Source organism: Pan paniscus, chromosome 10 (genome assembly GCF_029289425.2).
Source record: "Pan paniscus chromosome 10, NHGRI_mPanPan1-v2.0_pri, whole genome shotgun sequence".
NCBI classification, from domain to species: Eukaryota; Metazoa; Chordata; class Mammalia; order Primates; family Hominidae; genus Pan; species Pan paniscus.
The window spans coordinates 141,160,527-141,175,562 of NC_073259.2; the positions used below are offsets into that span (position 1 = coordinate 141,160,527).

Genomic DNA, 15,036 nt, shown 5'->3' on the forward strand with positions numbered 1-15,036 from the left:
TTGAGAATTACTTACTCTGTTGGGGTACAGCTTCACCAGGCCAACTTTGATGTGAAACCTTGCTCATCTTTAGAGGCCCTAAACCCCAAGCAGTTGGGCCCAAGGCCTTTGTGATTTTTCCCTTAACAGGGTATGAAGTTATGAAACCAGATGTCATCTTCAAATTGGAGCAAGGAGAAGAGCCGTGGGTAGGAGATGGAGAAATTCCAAGTTCAGATTCTCCAGGTGAGTGTATGAGAACCAGGCAGATGGGAGAGAGCAGAAGCCCCATGTCATCTGGTCAGTGACGGGTGGGCTGGTCATTGATGGGTTGGCTGGTCAGTGATGGGTTGGCTGGTCAGTGACGAGTGGGCTGGTCATTGATGGGTTGGCTGGTCAGTGATGGGTTGGCTGGTCAGTGACGAGTGGGCTGGTCATTGATGGGTTGGCTGGTCAGTGATGGGTTGGCATCTCTGAAATGTGCTTTAAGGATCTCTTTTCAAAATCTCTAAACCTTTGGTGGTGCCTCAGAACAATTGACATTAGCTACTCAAGTAAGTCATATTTAGACGTAGCTTCTTTGTAGCTTAAAATGAAATGTGCCCTGCTTATCTTGGCCATGACGTTATTCTCTGTAACATCTGGGACCTCGACTTCTTGTTTGGTATTCTGTCCTCTCACATGTTTGATCCCATTCAGTCCCTCCTTCCCCTGTGGTCAAAGACACCTCCGTTTGTACATTGAAGCATCTTGATTTTGTCTTCAATTTGGGTTCTCTGATGCCCAAACGCCCCAATCTGTTCAGTCTCATTATATTAGAAAATGGAGCCGTCATTTCTCCCAATTTGTCCTTATCCTCCCTTTTAAATTAAGTTCCTTTGTGTTTTTTTCTATAGATTAGACACCATGAAGTATATGAATAATCCCTTTCTTGTTTTTTTTGTTTTTTGTTTTTTTTGAGATAGAGTCTTGTTCTGTCACCCAGACTGGAGTGCAGTGGTGCGATCTTGGCTCACTACTCCACCTCCTAGGTTCAGGCGATTCTCCTGCCTCAGCTTTCTGAGCAGCTGGGACTACAGGCACATGCCACCATGCCCGGCTAATTTTTTTTGTATTTTTAGTGGAGACAGGGTTTCACCATGTTGGCCAGGCTGGTCTCAAACTCCTGACCTTGTGATTCCTGCTTTGGTCTCCCAAAGTGCTGGGATTACAGGTGTGAACCACTGCATATGGCCGAATAACCCCTTTCTACCATCCTTTCATGTTGTTTAAAAATTTTTTTTCTATTGGGAAAGTATCTTTTTAAAGCCTTCCTCCCTCAACTTCCGCTTAAAACTAGGTCCATGATGTCTCATTTCTGAAGTTGTCAAATTGCTGGATAGATCCAGATTCTAATATTTTACAGGCTATCTTAATGATACCACCATATTTTATCTCCTAAAGCATCCCACACTACTCTGATCAGTTGAACCTCTTTACTCATTATCTGCTTTGTGACATTGACTTACTTCAGTTTCCCTCAAAAGCAGACCCTCAGATACTTATGTGAGTGTAAGAACTTATTGGGGACATGGTCCCCACAAATGTAGTGAGAGAATGGGCAAGTCAGACCATGGAAGTGCTGGGGGCATTAATGCCAGTGAAGGATGGGCTGACGCTCCGACTACTGCTGTGGGTAGTGGATGCTCAGTTCTCCTGAGTGCCTCTGAGGCACTGTGAGAATATTCCTCAGTCTTGATACTCTGAGGTACCAGGAAGCCCAGGTATTTATGTACTAACTCCCATCTCTCAGTCCGGAGGTTTGCTCTGCCATAGTAAGTATCCAGAATGTCCAGGGTCCCTGCATACAGACCAATCTTGTGCTTTCAGCTCAAGAAAGTTCTTGGGTAGAGAGTTGTAAGTGCCTTGGGTAGGAATCATGTCAGAGTATGGGCGAGGCAGTGGCAGCATCTGCTATAGACTTGTAATCTCTGCTTTCAGGGACCTCCATAGTATGACACTACTGCTGCCTGTTCAGTTATTTCTTCCTATCTCCCATTCATGGTCAGTTCCATTTAAACATTTCTCAAGTGTTTTTAGATATGTAACATCTTGAACTTTTGATGGTATTATACTAGTTACCTAGAAATTCTTAATCCTTTCCATAGGAACTTGATTTTCACTGCATTCATATTTATGAAATGTTCCTTTACTACCCCAGCCTACATTTTTCTCAGCTTTTTCTGAAGTCCCATCTGTGACCTGATCGTAGTATATATAATATTTTTTAGAAGGTTGGTCCCTGAGCTTTGTTTGCACACATAGATGCAGGGGCTTATAATTAAATGTCTTCACTTTAGTTATAGAACATGTAATGTTCGATACATTTCTTTCCAAAAGCCTTGTCTTCGTTTTTATAGGCAGGGTCTTGCTCTGTTGCCCAGGTTGCATTGCCTTGGCGTGATCATAGGTCACCGCAGCCTCAAATTCCTGGGCTGAAGTCATCCTCTTGCTTCAGCCTCCTGAATAGATGGGACTACAGGTGTGTGCCACCATGCCTGTGTTTTGTTTGTTTTGTTTTTTGTTTTATGTGGTAAGGCAGATTTGTAATTTGAGAAACTTCTTGTTGTTTTTATGTGCCCTTTTTAGTTGAGATCCACTCACCTAGTGGGTTTAATCCTTTACTGAAAAGGATTACAAAGTAAGACCAGAAAATAAGTTGTAGAAGCATAACACTTAGTTAAGAAGATGAGATATTTGTGTTCTTTTTTAAAACATTGAGCACTTAAAATACTGAGCATTTGTTTTATTGCAAGGCAGTGGAGAGCCTAATTATCAAGATTACACAAATGGGGGCTGTGTGTCAGAGTCCCCAAGATCCCCCTATGTTCAGAGTCACTAGAAGGACTCACGGGACTCAGCATATTTGTACTTATGACTGAGATTTACTACAGTGACACTGTAAGGACACAGCTGGATCACAAATGAAAAAGGCACAGGCAGAGTCTCGAAGAACCCGTGTGCAGGCTTCCTAAGCTCCCTCCCTCCTGTAAGGGTCAAAGTTTACTATCCCTCTGCAGCAAAAATATAGTAACGCATGTGTTTGATGTTTCTGCCCAGGAAGGACCATTAGAGATAAGTGCCCAAGGTCTTTACTGGGAGCTGGTCATGTAGGTATTCTCTGCCTAACATGTGCTGATCATATTGTTTGTATACAGTCTCGGCATAGTAATTATCAGTTAGGAAATAGTAGGGACATTCCTGAAACCCATGTTCTCAGATGCCAGCCAGGGGCCAGTCTTGCAAGCAGGGCTTTCTATGGATGGTAGTTTTGGTCCTGATGCTCTTTTCTATCCAGACTACTTCAGATAAAATAGAATATTTATTGACTTCTTTTATTTTTAAGTTACTGTGCTAGGTACTATGGGTATATTAGAGCATTAGAGATATATATTTCCTGCCAACACAGTGTTTACTTGCTAGAGGACAAAAAAAGAACAGGGTAGTAAGTAAGCAGGAAAAAATTCAGATCCTGCTAAGTGTTATTACAGAAATAAATTAGATGAGAGAATGGGTTAGTCTGCTCAGTCTGCCATAACAAAATACCATATTCTGGGGAGCTTAAACAACAGAAATTTATTTATCAGTTTTGGAGATGGAAAGTCCCAAGATCAAGGTACCACCATGATCTTTTTCTGGGGAGGGCTGTCTTCCTGCCTTGTGGACAGCCACCCTCTCACTATGTGTTCACATGGCCTTTTCCCAGTGTGTACATGGAGAGAGAGAGAGAGAAGAGATCTCTTGTGGGGTTTCTTTTTTCTTTTTCTTTTTTTGAGACAGGGTCTCACTCACCCCGCCTGGAGTGCAATGGCACAATCATGGGTCACTGCATCCTTAACCTTCTGGGCTCAAGTGATCCCCCCAAGCAGCTGGGACCACAGGTGTGCAGCACCACACCTGGCTAATTAAAAACAGGTTCTTTTTTGTACAGGCACAGTTTCACTGTGTGGTCCAGGCTCCTCTGAAACTCCAGGGTTCAAGTAATCTGCCTGCCTCAGCCTCCCAAAGTGCTGAGATTACAGACGTGGGCCAGTGTGCCTGGCCTCATATCTATTTTTGTAAAGACAATAACCCTATTTGATCAGGGTCCTACCCTTATGACCTCATTTAATCTTACTTCCTTAGAGGTCCTGTCTCCAAATACAGCCATTCTGAGAGTTAAGCTTCAATATACAAGTTTTGAGGAGACACATTTAGTCCATAACAGAGAATGACATGGGAAAACTAATTGTAGACATGAAAGATGTGAAATGAGCATAGGGAAAAGTGTCTCCAAAAGGAATGATAAATAACAATATGTGAAGTCAGAAAATGGTTTAGTTACTTTTAGAAACGGAATGGAAGCCCATGTGGCTGAGGTTGGTATGCCTGAGAGATACAGATAAGTTGGAGAGAGCATGGGAACTAGATCATACTCAACTTGTAGGCAATACAAAGGACTTATAATTGAGTCAAGAAATTTTGAAAAGTAAAATCTGATTTAGAATTTTGAAAGTTTAATCTGACTGCCAAATAGAAAATGTAATTGGAAGCAGGGAAACCAATTAGAAGGGTATTTCATTGAGGTAATGTGATAGTTTACAGCAGAGAAAGTGATGGAGAGAGTGGGACTATTTGGGATACACCACAAATGACCAAATATAAGGCAATTCCATTTTTCTAATAGGAAAAAAAGTAAAGATGGGGGAAGGCAGATGTAAATTTAAAACACATACTTAAGTATTAATAGTTCAATAATTTGATAACATTTAAAATAACATGAATGTAAGTTTAATTTATAGATGTTTCATTTTCTGCACCCATATTCTCTGATACCGTTTTATTGAAACGTCATAGACATCTCAAAATTAATATATTAGGCCTAACAGTGTCAATTGTGGGGGCTTGCACCTGTAATCCCAGCAATTTGGGAAGCTGAAGGGGAAGGACTACTTGAGCCTAGGAGTTTGAAACCAGCCTGAGCAACATGGTGAGACCCCATCTCTACAAAAGAATTCTGAAAATTATCTTGAGCATGGTGGCACGCACCTGTAGTCCCAGCTACTCAGGAGGCTGAGTTGGGAGGATCACTTGAGCCCAGGAGTTCAAGGCTGCAGTGAGCTATAATTGCACCACTAAACTCAGCCTGAGTGACAGGGCAATACCCTGTCTCAAAAAACAAAATTAATATGTTTATAATGGGGTCTTGATTTTAACCCTCATATTTCTCCCTCAGTCTTCCTCAATTCATAAACACCATAATCTACCAAATTGTTCAAACTCCAAACCTAAGGGTAATTCTTGATTCTCTTTTTCCCTTTATTTTCTCCATACCAAATACATCAGCAAATCTTGTTGATTCTACCTCCACCATATAATCCTACAAATATATAACCTTCAGTTGACATTTAAATTTGTAGAATGTTTTCACATTACTGATTATCTTTCTTACCTCTAGGTACAGCCTCACAAAAAATTTGAAATGTAGATTTTTATTGAAAAATGGGCCCAGCATATTGGCTCATGCCTGAACCCCCAACACTCTGGGAGAGACCAAGTCTCTTACTGGTTTGGGAGGGTAAAGTGGGAGAATTACTTGAGCCCAGGAGTTCAAGAGCAGCCTGGACAACATAGGGAGACCCCATCTCAACAAGAACAACAACAAAATTAGCCAGCTATGTGGTTGCACACCTGTGTATTCTGGCTGCTTGGGAGGCTTATGTAGGAGGATCTCTTGAGCCTGGGAGCCTGGGGGGTTGAGGCTGCATCACAACACTACACTTCAATACGGGCGACAGAGCAAGACCCTGTCTCAAGAAACACATATTTTGAAGTTCACTTATAATAGTATAAATGGTTATATCATGAGGATAATGGAAATAGAGCTATGTAACAAATGACTGTCAAACTGTCAGATTAGATTATTTTTAGAATGGGAACTTGGGTCTTGGGATAGTTTTAGTGAAAGTACACATGGATTTTAAAGTTCTGTGCCTGAATAGTTTAGATGAAAGATGATATGGTTTTGAAAATGTGTTGCATTAAGTGGCTTTCTTTCTTTTTTTTTTTTTTTAGGTTATAAACATTAACTTGATTTAATCATTTTACAACATAAACATATATCAAAATATTACACTGTAGACAGATATGTACAACTATTATTTTTCAATTAAAAATACAATTTTTTTAAATTTAATTTTTCTTTTTCAATGAATCTTTGATTTTTTCACTTTAAACTCTTAGGTATTAAGCATACAAATGTTTAATGGCTTAGAATAGTACCTAACACATTATATGAGCCAAATACTAACTACTGCTCCAAACTATCTTTTTTCATAGCATTCTTCAAATATAAGATTATTCTGTGTATCTTATTAAAATTTATTTTTCTGCCTTATCTAAATATTGATAAAAATAGAAGGTAGGGCATTTGCCTGCTTCATGAATTCCAAAATCAAAGGGCAGTTTTACTAATTATTTTTACATTCAGTAACTCATTTGTCTCACACAGTAAACACAAATATTATGTAACAGAACTATATTCATATTCTTCATCCTAAAAATGGAGAAAATTTTGAGTTATTTATTGATTGTAGTATAGGACTCATTCTCTATTTGTTCAAATTATTCCATGTCAAGTGCCTAGAATAATTGTTCATGACATACTATGAAATAGAAAATACTGATAGAGATGGATTACAAAAGTAAACTCAAAAAACATCCTATGAATTGTTTCATTATATATATAATAGAATATACTTATATCCACATAACAAAAAAATTAAATCTTTTTAGATAGAATAGCTGTTATAAACTGCTTAAGTTGTACATTTCATCAACACTTAATGAAAAACATCAATTTCTCACAAAAACATCAAGCAGTAGAAGAGGTAATATTTCTTAATTCATCTGTTAGCCAGTAATACCATAATACCCAAAGGAGACAAAAGAATCACAAGATGACTATGAAACAACATCCTATTTAAATTTAGACACAGAAATTCTCAGAAATATTTAAAAAAAGAATACAAAAAGGTATAAGAATGATTACATACCATGACTAAGCAGGGTATTTTTCACAATGCAATGTTTGTTTAATATGATACAATATTACTTGAACAAAGTAAAAATGTAATAATTGAAATAGAAAAAGTTTGATAAATTCAACACCTATGAATGATAGAACACCAAGAAAACTATTAGAAGAAAACTTTTGAGACCTGCTAAAAGTCCTCCATGAAAAACCAAAATTGGCCCGGCACAGTGGCTCACACCTGTAACCCAGAACTTTGGGAGGCTGAGGTGGAAAGACTGCATAAAGCCAGGAGTTCAAGACCATTCTGGACAATATAGGGAATCCCCATCTTTACAAAATATTTTTAAAAAATTATCTGGGCATGGTGGTACATGCCTGTTGTCCCAACTACTCAGGCAGTTAAGGTGGGAGGATCTAAGTGGCTTTCTTAATAGTAATGTGAAGATGCATATGGCAAGTTTAAATAAAACTTTAGAATGAGAAACAATACACAAAATATTTCTCATTGTTTAAGCTTGAAATGACTAATCATTCTTTCAAATATTTTCATTTTCTTCTTAGTATTTACTACAGTGTATAGTTTGTTGTTTTAAAAATATTATTTATCTTTTCCATTACAATGTAAATTTTATAATGACAGGAACTTATTTTTTTATTTTTTATTTTTATTTTTTCGAGATGGAGTCTTGCTCTGTTACCCAGGCTGGAGTGCAGTGGCGTGATCTCGGCTCACTGCAACCTCCGCCGCCCGGGTTCACACCGTTCTCCTGCCTCAGCCTCCTGAGTAGCTGGGACTACAGGCGCCCACCACCACACCCGGCTAATTTTTTGTATTTTTAGTAGAGACGGGGTTTCACCATGTTAGACAGGATGGTCTCGATCTCCCAACCTCATGATCTGCCTGCCTCGGCCTCCCAAAGTGCTGGGATTACAGGCGTGAGCCACCGCTCCTGGCCTACAGGAACTTATTTTTTCTCTTGTGTCTCTAGTACCTTACACAATACCTGGGCATAGTATATACTCAGAAAGTATTGAGTGAATTAATTACTCAAAACATTGGGTCAAAGCTTCTTCTAACCTTTTTTCTTTGCTTTTCATGTGTTTTTCACATTCCCCATTTAATAAACATATTTGTCAACAACCAAAGATGACTTAATCTCCAGTCAGTTTCCTGTTTCTGTTTTTAGCATTTCCTTGCAATACCTAGAAGATAGTTATTATACTTGGGACTTATTTCAGACTCGGAAACTAAGCCTTAAAAGCAGCCAACCCCTCAGCATAGCATTTCTAGTTTTGTTTTGTTTTGTTTTGTTTTGTTTTTAGAAAGCACAACCAAACAGATTTTTTTTGTTTCCTTTATAGAAGTCTGGAAAGTAGATGGTAACATGATGTGGCACCTGGATAACCAAGACAAGCTTAAAATTATAAAAAGAGGTCATGAATGTGATGCATTTGGAAAAAATTTCAATCTGAACATGAACTTTGTTCCTTTAAGGAAATCAAACAGTGAAGGTGACTTAGATGGATTGATTTTAAAACATCATTTAGATTTGCTTATTCCAAAAGGAGATTATGGAAAAGCAGAATCAGATGACTTTAATGTGTTTGATAATTTTTTTCTCCATTCCAAGCCTGAGGATACTGATACCTGGTTAAAATACTATGACTGTGATAAATATAAAGAGAGCTATAAAAAGTCACAGATTATCATATATCATAGAAATCGTTTAGGGGAGAAACTCTATGAATGCAGTGAATGTAGGAAGCGCTTCAGTAAGAAACCAAGTCTCATTAAACATCAGAGCAGACATATAAGAGACATAGCCTTTGGCTGTGGTAATTGTGGCAAAACCTTTCCCCAGAAGTCTCAGTTTATTACACATCACAGAACTCATACAGGAGAAAAACCTTATAATTGTAGCCAGTGTGGGAAAGCCTTCTCCCAAAAGTCACAGCTCACATCCCATCAGCGGACACATACAGGAGAGAAACCATATGAGTGTGGCGAATGTGGGAAAGCCTTCTCCCGGAAGTCACATCTCATATCGCATTGGAGAACACACACAGGAGAGAAACCCTATGGATGCAATGAATGTGGGAGGGCCTTTAGTGAAAAGTCCAATCTCATTAACCATCAGAGAATTCATACCGGTGAGAAGCCTTTTGAATGCAGGGAATGTGGGAAAGCCTTCAGCAGGAAGTCACAACTCGTTACACATCACAGAACTCACACAGGAACAAAACCCTTTGGATGTAGTGATTGTAGAAAAGCCTTCTTTGAGAAGTCAGAGCTTATTAGACATCAGACAATTCATACTGGAGAGAAACCCTATGAATGCAGCGAGTGTAGGAAAGCATTTAGAGAGAGGTCGAGTCTCATTAATCATCAGAGAACACATACAGGAGAGAAACCTCATGGATGCATTCAGTGTGGGAAGGCCTTCTCCCAGAAGTCACATCTCATATCACATCAGATGACACACACAGGAGAAAAACCCTTTATATGCAGTAAATGTGGGAAAGCCTTCAGCAGGAAATCACAGCTCGTTAGACATCAGAGAACTCATACGGGAGAAAAACCGTATGAATGCAGTGAGTGTGGGAAAGCTTTCAGTGAAAAATTAAGTCTCACTAATCATCAAAGAATTCATACAGGAGAAAAACCATATGTATGCAGTGAATGTGGGAAAGCCTTTTGTCAGAAGTCACATCTCATATCACATCAGAGGACACATACAGGGGAGAAACCCTATGAATGCAGTGAATGTGGGAAGGCCTTTGGTGAGAAGTCAAGTCTTGCAACTCATCAGAGAACTCATACTGGAGAAAAACCGTATGAATGCAGGGACTGTGAAAAAGCTTTCTCCCAGAAATCACAGCTAAATACCCATCAGAGAATTCACACTGGAGAGAAACCCTATGAATGCAGTCTTTGTAGGAAAGCTTTTTTTGAGAAGTCGGAGCTAATTAGACATCTGAGAACTCATACAGGAGAAAAACCTTATGAATGCAATGAATGTAGAAAAGCCTTCAGGGAGAAGTCAAGTCTCATCAATCATCAGAGAATACATACAGGAGAGAAGCCTTTTGAATGCAGTGAGTGTGGCAAAGCTTTCTCTCGGAAGTCACACCTTATACCACATCAAAGGACACATACAGGTGAGAAACCCTATGGATGCAGTGAATGTAGGAAGGCCTTCTCTCAGAAGTCACAGCTGGTTAATCATCAGAGAATTCATACAGGAGAGAAGCCTTATCGATGCATTGAATGTGGGAAAGCTTTCTCACAGAAGTCACAGCTCATCAATCATCAGAGAACTCATACAGTAAAAAAATCCTAGGAATACAGTTAATAGTAGTCTTTGACAGATCATCTTGGACTTCAGGAAATGCAATTATGATAACGTTTGTAGACAGTCACGTCGTGTTAGGTGTCTGTACTCCATGAGGATGAGAACTCTAAATGAGGTGGTGTATGGAAAGCCGATCATAATTCATAGAGTAGAGTGAACCCATGACTGCAGTGGATCTCAAAAACTTTTAAAACCATAGACAAGCCTTATAGAGTAGAACATTCACAGCAAAGAAGAATCCTGTGAATGTCCAAAAGCCTTCCAGAAGTCAAGTCTCTTAAGCTATTAGAAATATTCCCACTGGGGATGAGGGAAAACCCCATGAATGTGGGAAATGAGGCAATATTTTTAAGAAATGACAGTTCATTGTACATAAGAAAATGCTCTTAGGAATGAAGTTCTATGAAAGTACTAAATATGGGACAGTGCAACAAGTAACCAGACTATTTTGTATTTTGGAGAATTCATATTATGGAGAACCTAACAATTTAAAGACACTGGGAACACTTGCCCCTCAGTATAGTACTGTCAAGGGAAGCCATACACTTTTTGTAGACATGGGTACCAAAAATACCCAATTCTAAGTGGTTGACAGATGTTCACTTTGAAGTGTGAAGTTTTAAAAATATGTGAATAAATTGGTTATTGAAACATCTAAGACATTTCTTAGTGGTATTTGTGGCTTATCTTCTAGTGTCACATATGTTTTGTGTTTTGGACTTACCTATAATTTAATGTAATTGGGAGTATGAAACGCATATGCCTTTTAGTGCCTCTGATGTCTGTGAAGACAACACTACACACCACTGGTTTTTATTTTTTAACAATAATATAAAAAATGGAAACTCATGTAACATGACTACATGAATAAGTACCTTAAGTGATAACCCATTTCTTTTAACTTATAGACATACATAAGGGGTCTTTTGTTTTTATGGACCTTTCTATTCAGTAACTGAAGCCAACATTATGTAAGTCTTCTGCATCCTCAGAGTCTGAGTAACAGTTTATATAAAATAAATATGCAAAGGCAGGAACCACAGAATAACCATAGTAATATATAACTGAATGAGCAAAATAAAGGTGTGTGAACTACATTACAACACCCAAACTAAATGAAATAAAGTAGTGCTGTATTAAATCTTTTTCTCATTTAGTGAGGTGCCTCCATATAGTATATATATATATGTATCTTAAGTGATATGTAACCCAAATGCCACTATTTTAATTTACTGTGATAAAGTATCATGGATATTTTGTGCTGCTTTTTGTGTTGCATAAAATATCTTGTAAAAATTAGATGGATAAATGAATTATTAAAAAATCACATTTCTGAAGATGTAAAGTATTAGGGAATTTTGTGCTGGAAAAACATTTTTGACATTCAAGGATGCCTATTTTATCTTCTAGCAAATTTCTGTGGTCCCTGGAAAAGTACAGATGATCCTGGACTTACAGTGGGGTTACCTCCCAATAAACCCATTGTAAGTTGAAAACATTGTAAGTCAAAAATGCATTTAATACACCCAACTTACCAAACATCATAGCTTAGCCTAGCCTACCTTAAACATTCTCAGAACACATTCTAATGCATCATCTATTTTATAAAAAGGTGTTGAATATCTGATGTAATTATTGAATACTGAAGGTGAAAAATAGTAGTTGTGTGGATACCATTGTAATGTTGAGAAACTGTAAGTCACATCCTCTTAAGTCAGGAACTATCTGTATAAGGAAACAAGATTTCCATTTTATCACTTGAAATGTATTTGACTTTGTTTCACTAGTTGCATTATCCCCATGGAAAACTTCACATTGAGAACTTACCATTATATATTTCCATAAAAATGCATGAACCATCCCTTAGCTAAGTAAGGATTTTGTAATGTTCTCTCAATAATGTTGCTTGGCAAAGTTAATATTTTTTGTATGCTGATGAAATTTAGAAAAGTCCAATATTGAGCTTGATTGCAAACTTAGAAAAACTCAAGACTTCTCCTTTTACGTTCAAATTGTTGTATCAGTATGGTATTTTGCACCTTTACCTTAAACAGTATTTTCTCCTTTAATTATTGATTTTGCAACATTTTGGGAAAGTTGGAATTTTAAATAAATGAATAATTTTCTAAACCAGAATACCAGTTCAACAGCCAAATAATTCTGTCTTTCCATGCTGTAATTTTAAAGCATTTAATTTTCCAACTTTTTGTTCATACTCAAGTGTATGAACTTCCTGGCTGGGCACAGTGGCTCATGCCTGTAATCCCAGCACTTTGGGAGGTTGAGGACCTCAAGTGGAGACCTCAAGTGGATCACTTGAGGTCAGGAGTTGAAGACCAACATGTTCATGGCCAACATGGCAAAACCCTGTCTTAAAAAAAATTAGCCGGGCATGGTTGTGCGTGCCTGTAATCCCAGTTACTCAGGAGGCTGAGGCAGGAGAATCACTTGAACCTGAGAGGCAGAGGTTGCAGTGAGCCAAGATCGTGCCATTGCACTCCAGCCTGGGCGACAGAGCGAGCCTCTGTCAAAAAAAGAAAAGAAAAAGAACTTCCTACTTTTTAATATCTCAAATTCATTTTACTAGACGTGGGAGACCAACTAATGCAAATGAACAGTTACAGGGTGATGTTGTACTTTGTGATTTTTGCCCTATTTTTTCTTTCCATCTGTCACCATTCTCTTTCCAATCCCAGAGATTGATTCATTAGGTCTTGGAAATTCTAGATTATTCCATTAACTATTAAGCAGTTAAACCTGATACTTCCTACACTAGATAATGGAACTTCAACATTAGTCTATTGATTGCCCAAGAACAAACATTTTTTTCTAAATGTCAGGTGTTATGGGGAGGATTGATGCTGACAGCAGAGGTCTAGTTAAAAACTGATGCAGAGGTTCAAATACGTTGTGCAGTAATCACTAGAACTCACCTTCTAAAGTGTCATGAGAGCTCTGATTCTGCAATTAGAGATTTTTTAATGTGTTTTTGAAATTACCTTGTAAACCACAAATCTGTGTCTCTGCATTGCCCCTTATTATTTCCTACCACAAATTCTACATCAAGAAGAAAGTTTTAAAGTTAGACTGGATTTATTTGTGATTTTATGGAGCACAATAAGGTACATTGGGATAGCATACTAAAGGAGGCCAAATACAGGAAGCATCATCTTTTCTTATTCTCTTACTGCCTGGATTTTCCCACTGACCTGGAATTGTGCACAGTTCTACAAAGGACAATTTACATTGTTTTCCTTTTACTAAGTAGTGGGTTTTCCTTAAGGTCCAGACTGAATTTTGAGACCTGTACCAGGATTGCCTTCTGTGTGACTTTTTCTTGCAGGATCTGACATCATTATCTATGGGTCCATATATTTGTGATACTTTGGTTTCAGGAACATCACTTTTAGAATGTTGACATAAAATGCACCCACAGAATGCCGTATTTATCAAAAGTAACTTTCTAGCAAAATCTACAGCAGTAGGCATTTGGAATCTGCATTTGAGACCTCCGCAGTCATTTGGTCATTCCAGCAATCTATGTCCAGGTTGTCAATTTCAGAGGTCTTATTAGTCTATACAGGTACCAATGAGCTTTCAGATGTTCAACACCTACCCCTGGCCTAACTGCTGATAACCAACCATAACCCTTGCAGATGCATGCATGTTTTCTGCACCTTGCTATCATTTTTCAGTCCATTTTTCACATGTATACATAGTGATTATTTTTAAATGCAACCCTGATTTCACATGCCTCATGTTGAAATATCGTGTGGCTTATTGTGGACTTAAAGTGTAACATTCTCATGGTATGCAAGGACTTTTGTACAAACCAATGCCTATCTATCTGTCATTTCTGAAAACTTTTTCCTCCTATGCAATATTTTCTGGCCTCTGTGAACAACTTGTAGTTCCTTGAGATTTCTATTATCACTTATGTTTTTGCAAATCTGCAATTGAAATGCCCTTGTTCCTTGTTAATGCCTATTGAATCTATATGAACCTGTACGTGTGTTTCTCACTGTGATAATATAATCATTGCATGTTTTATCTTTCCCACTAGAAAGCTTCTAGAAAGCTAGGACTATCTTTTTTGTCTATGTAATTTTTGCATCACAAGCTATATTTAAATGTGGGTGCAGTGAGTGGCTGTTTTCTGCCATATGGAGAAACATGGTCTGCAGTGAGAGAGAAGAATGAAGCCATGATGAAAGCAAAATCAAGAAAGAGTCCCGATTGTGTTCCAGTACCTGGTTCTTCTGGTCTTCATGTTCAGGTCCACCTCTGCCCTTTTCATGTCTTGATTGTTGAATTCTTCTGTGAGATACTGCAAATAGCCTAATAAATTCTCATGTTTGCTTCATCTGGCTCAAGTTGTGTTTGTTACAACCCAAATATTTCTAACAGAGGAAATCAGGCTATGTCGTAACTTGTTCTCTGGAAGTGGTTACTGAGAAGTTGGGGTGCAAGATGTCTGTTGAGGATCAACAGCTGTGAAATGATCGAAGAAGAAGAAAGAAAACATTGAGCTGAGGAAGAAGTCAATTTGCACTGCATTGGAGCCAGCAGGGAACTCTGGAACATGTACTGCCCATTGGAGTGCCTCGTGTTGAACCAAGACGGCCAGGCCCTTACAACCCTGCATTGCTC

At 38.3% G+C, this 15,036-nt stretch overlaps 1 protein-coding gene across 7 annotated transcripts in view; it reads left to right on the plus strand.

The window, feature by feature from the left end:
• The window catches only part of ZNF84 (zinc finger protein 84), a 26,210-nt gene extending 11,461 nt beyond the window's left edge, over window positions 1-14,749 (plus strand). For all 7 annotated transcript variants that reach the window (XM_008967327.3, XM_014347380.4, XM_008967328.4 and 4 more), the window contains 2 exons: window positions 130-225; window positions 8,396-14,749. In XM_008967327.3, coding sequence (XP_008965575.1) covers window positions 130-225; window positions 8,396-10,374 — 2,075 coding nt within the window. In that variant the 3' untranslated portion in view covers window positions 10,375-14,749. The remainder of the gene's footprint in view (window positions 1-129; window positions 226-8,395) is intronic.
• Window positions 14,750-15,036: the final 287 nt, after the last annotated feature.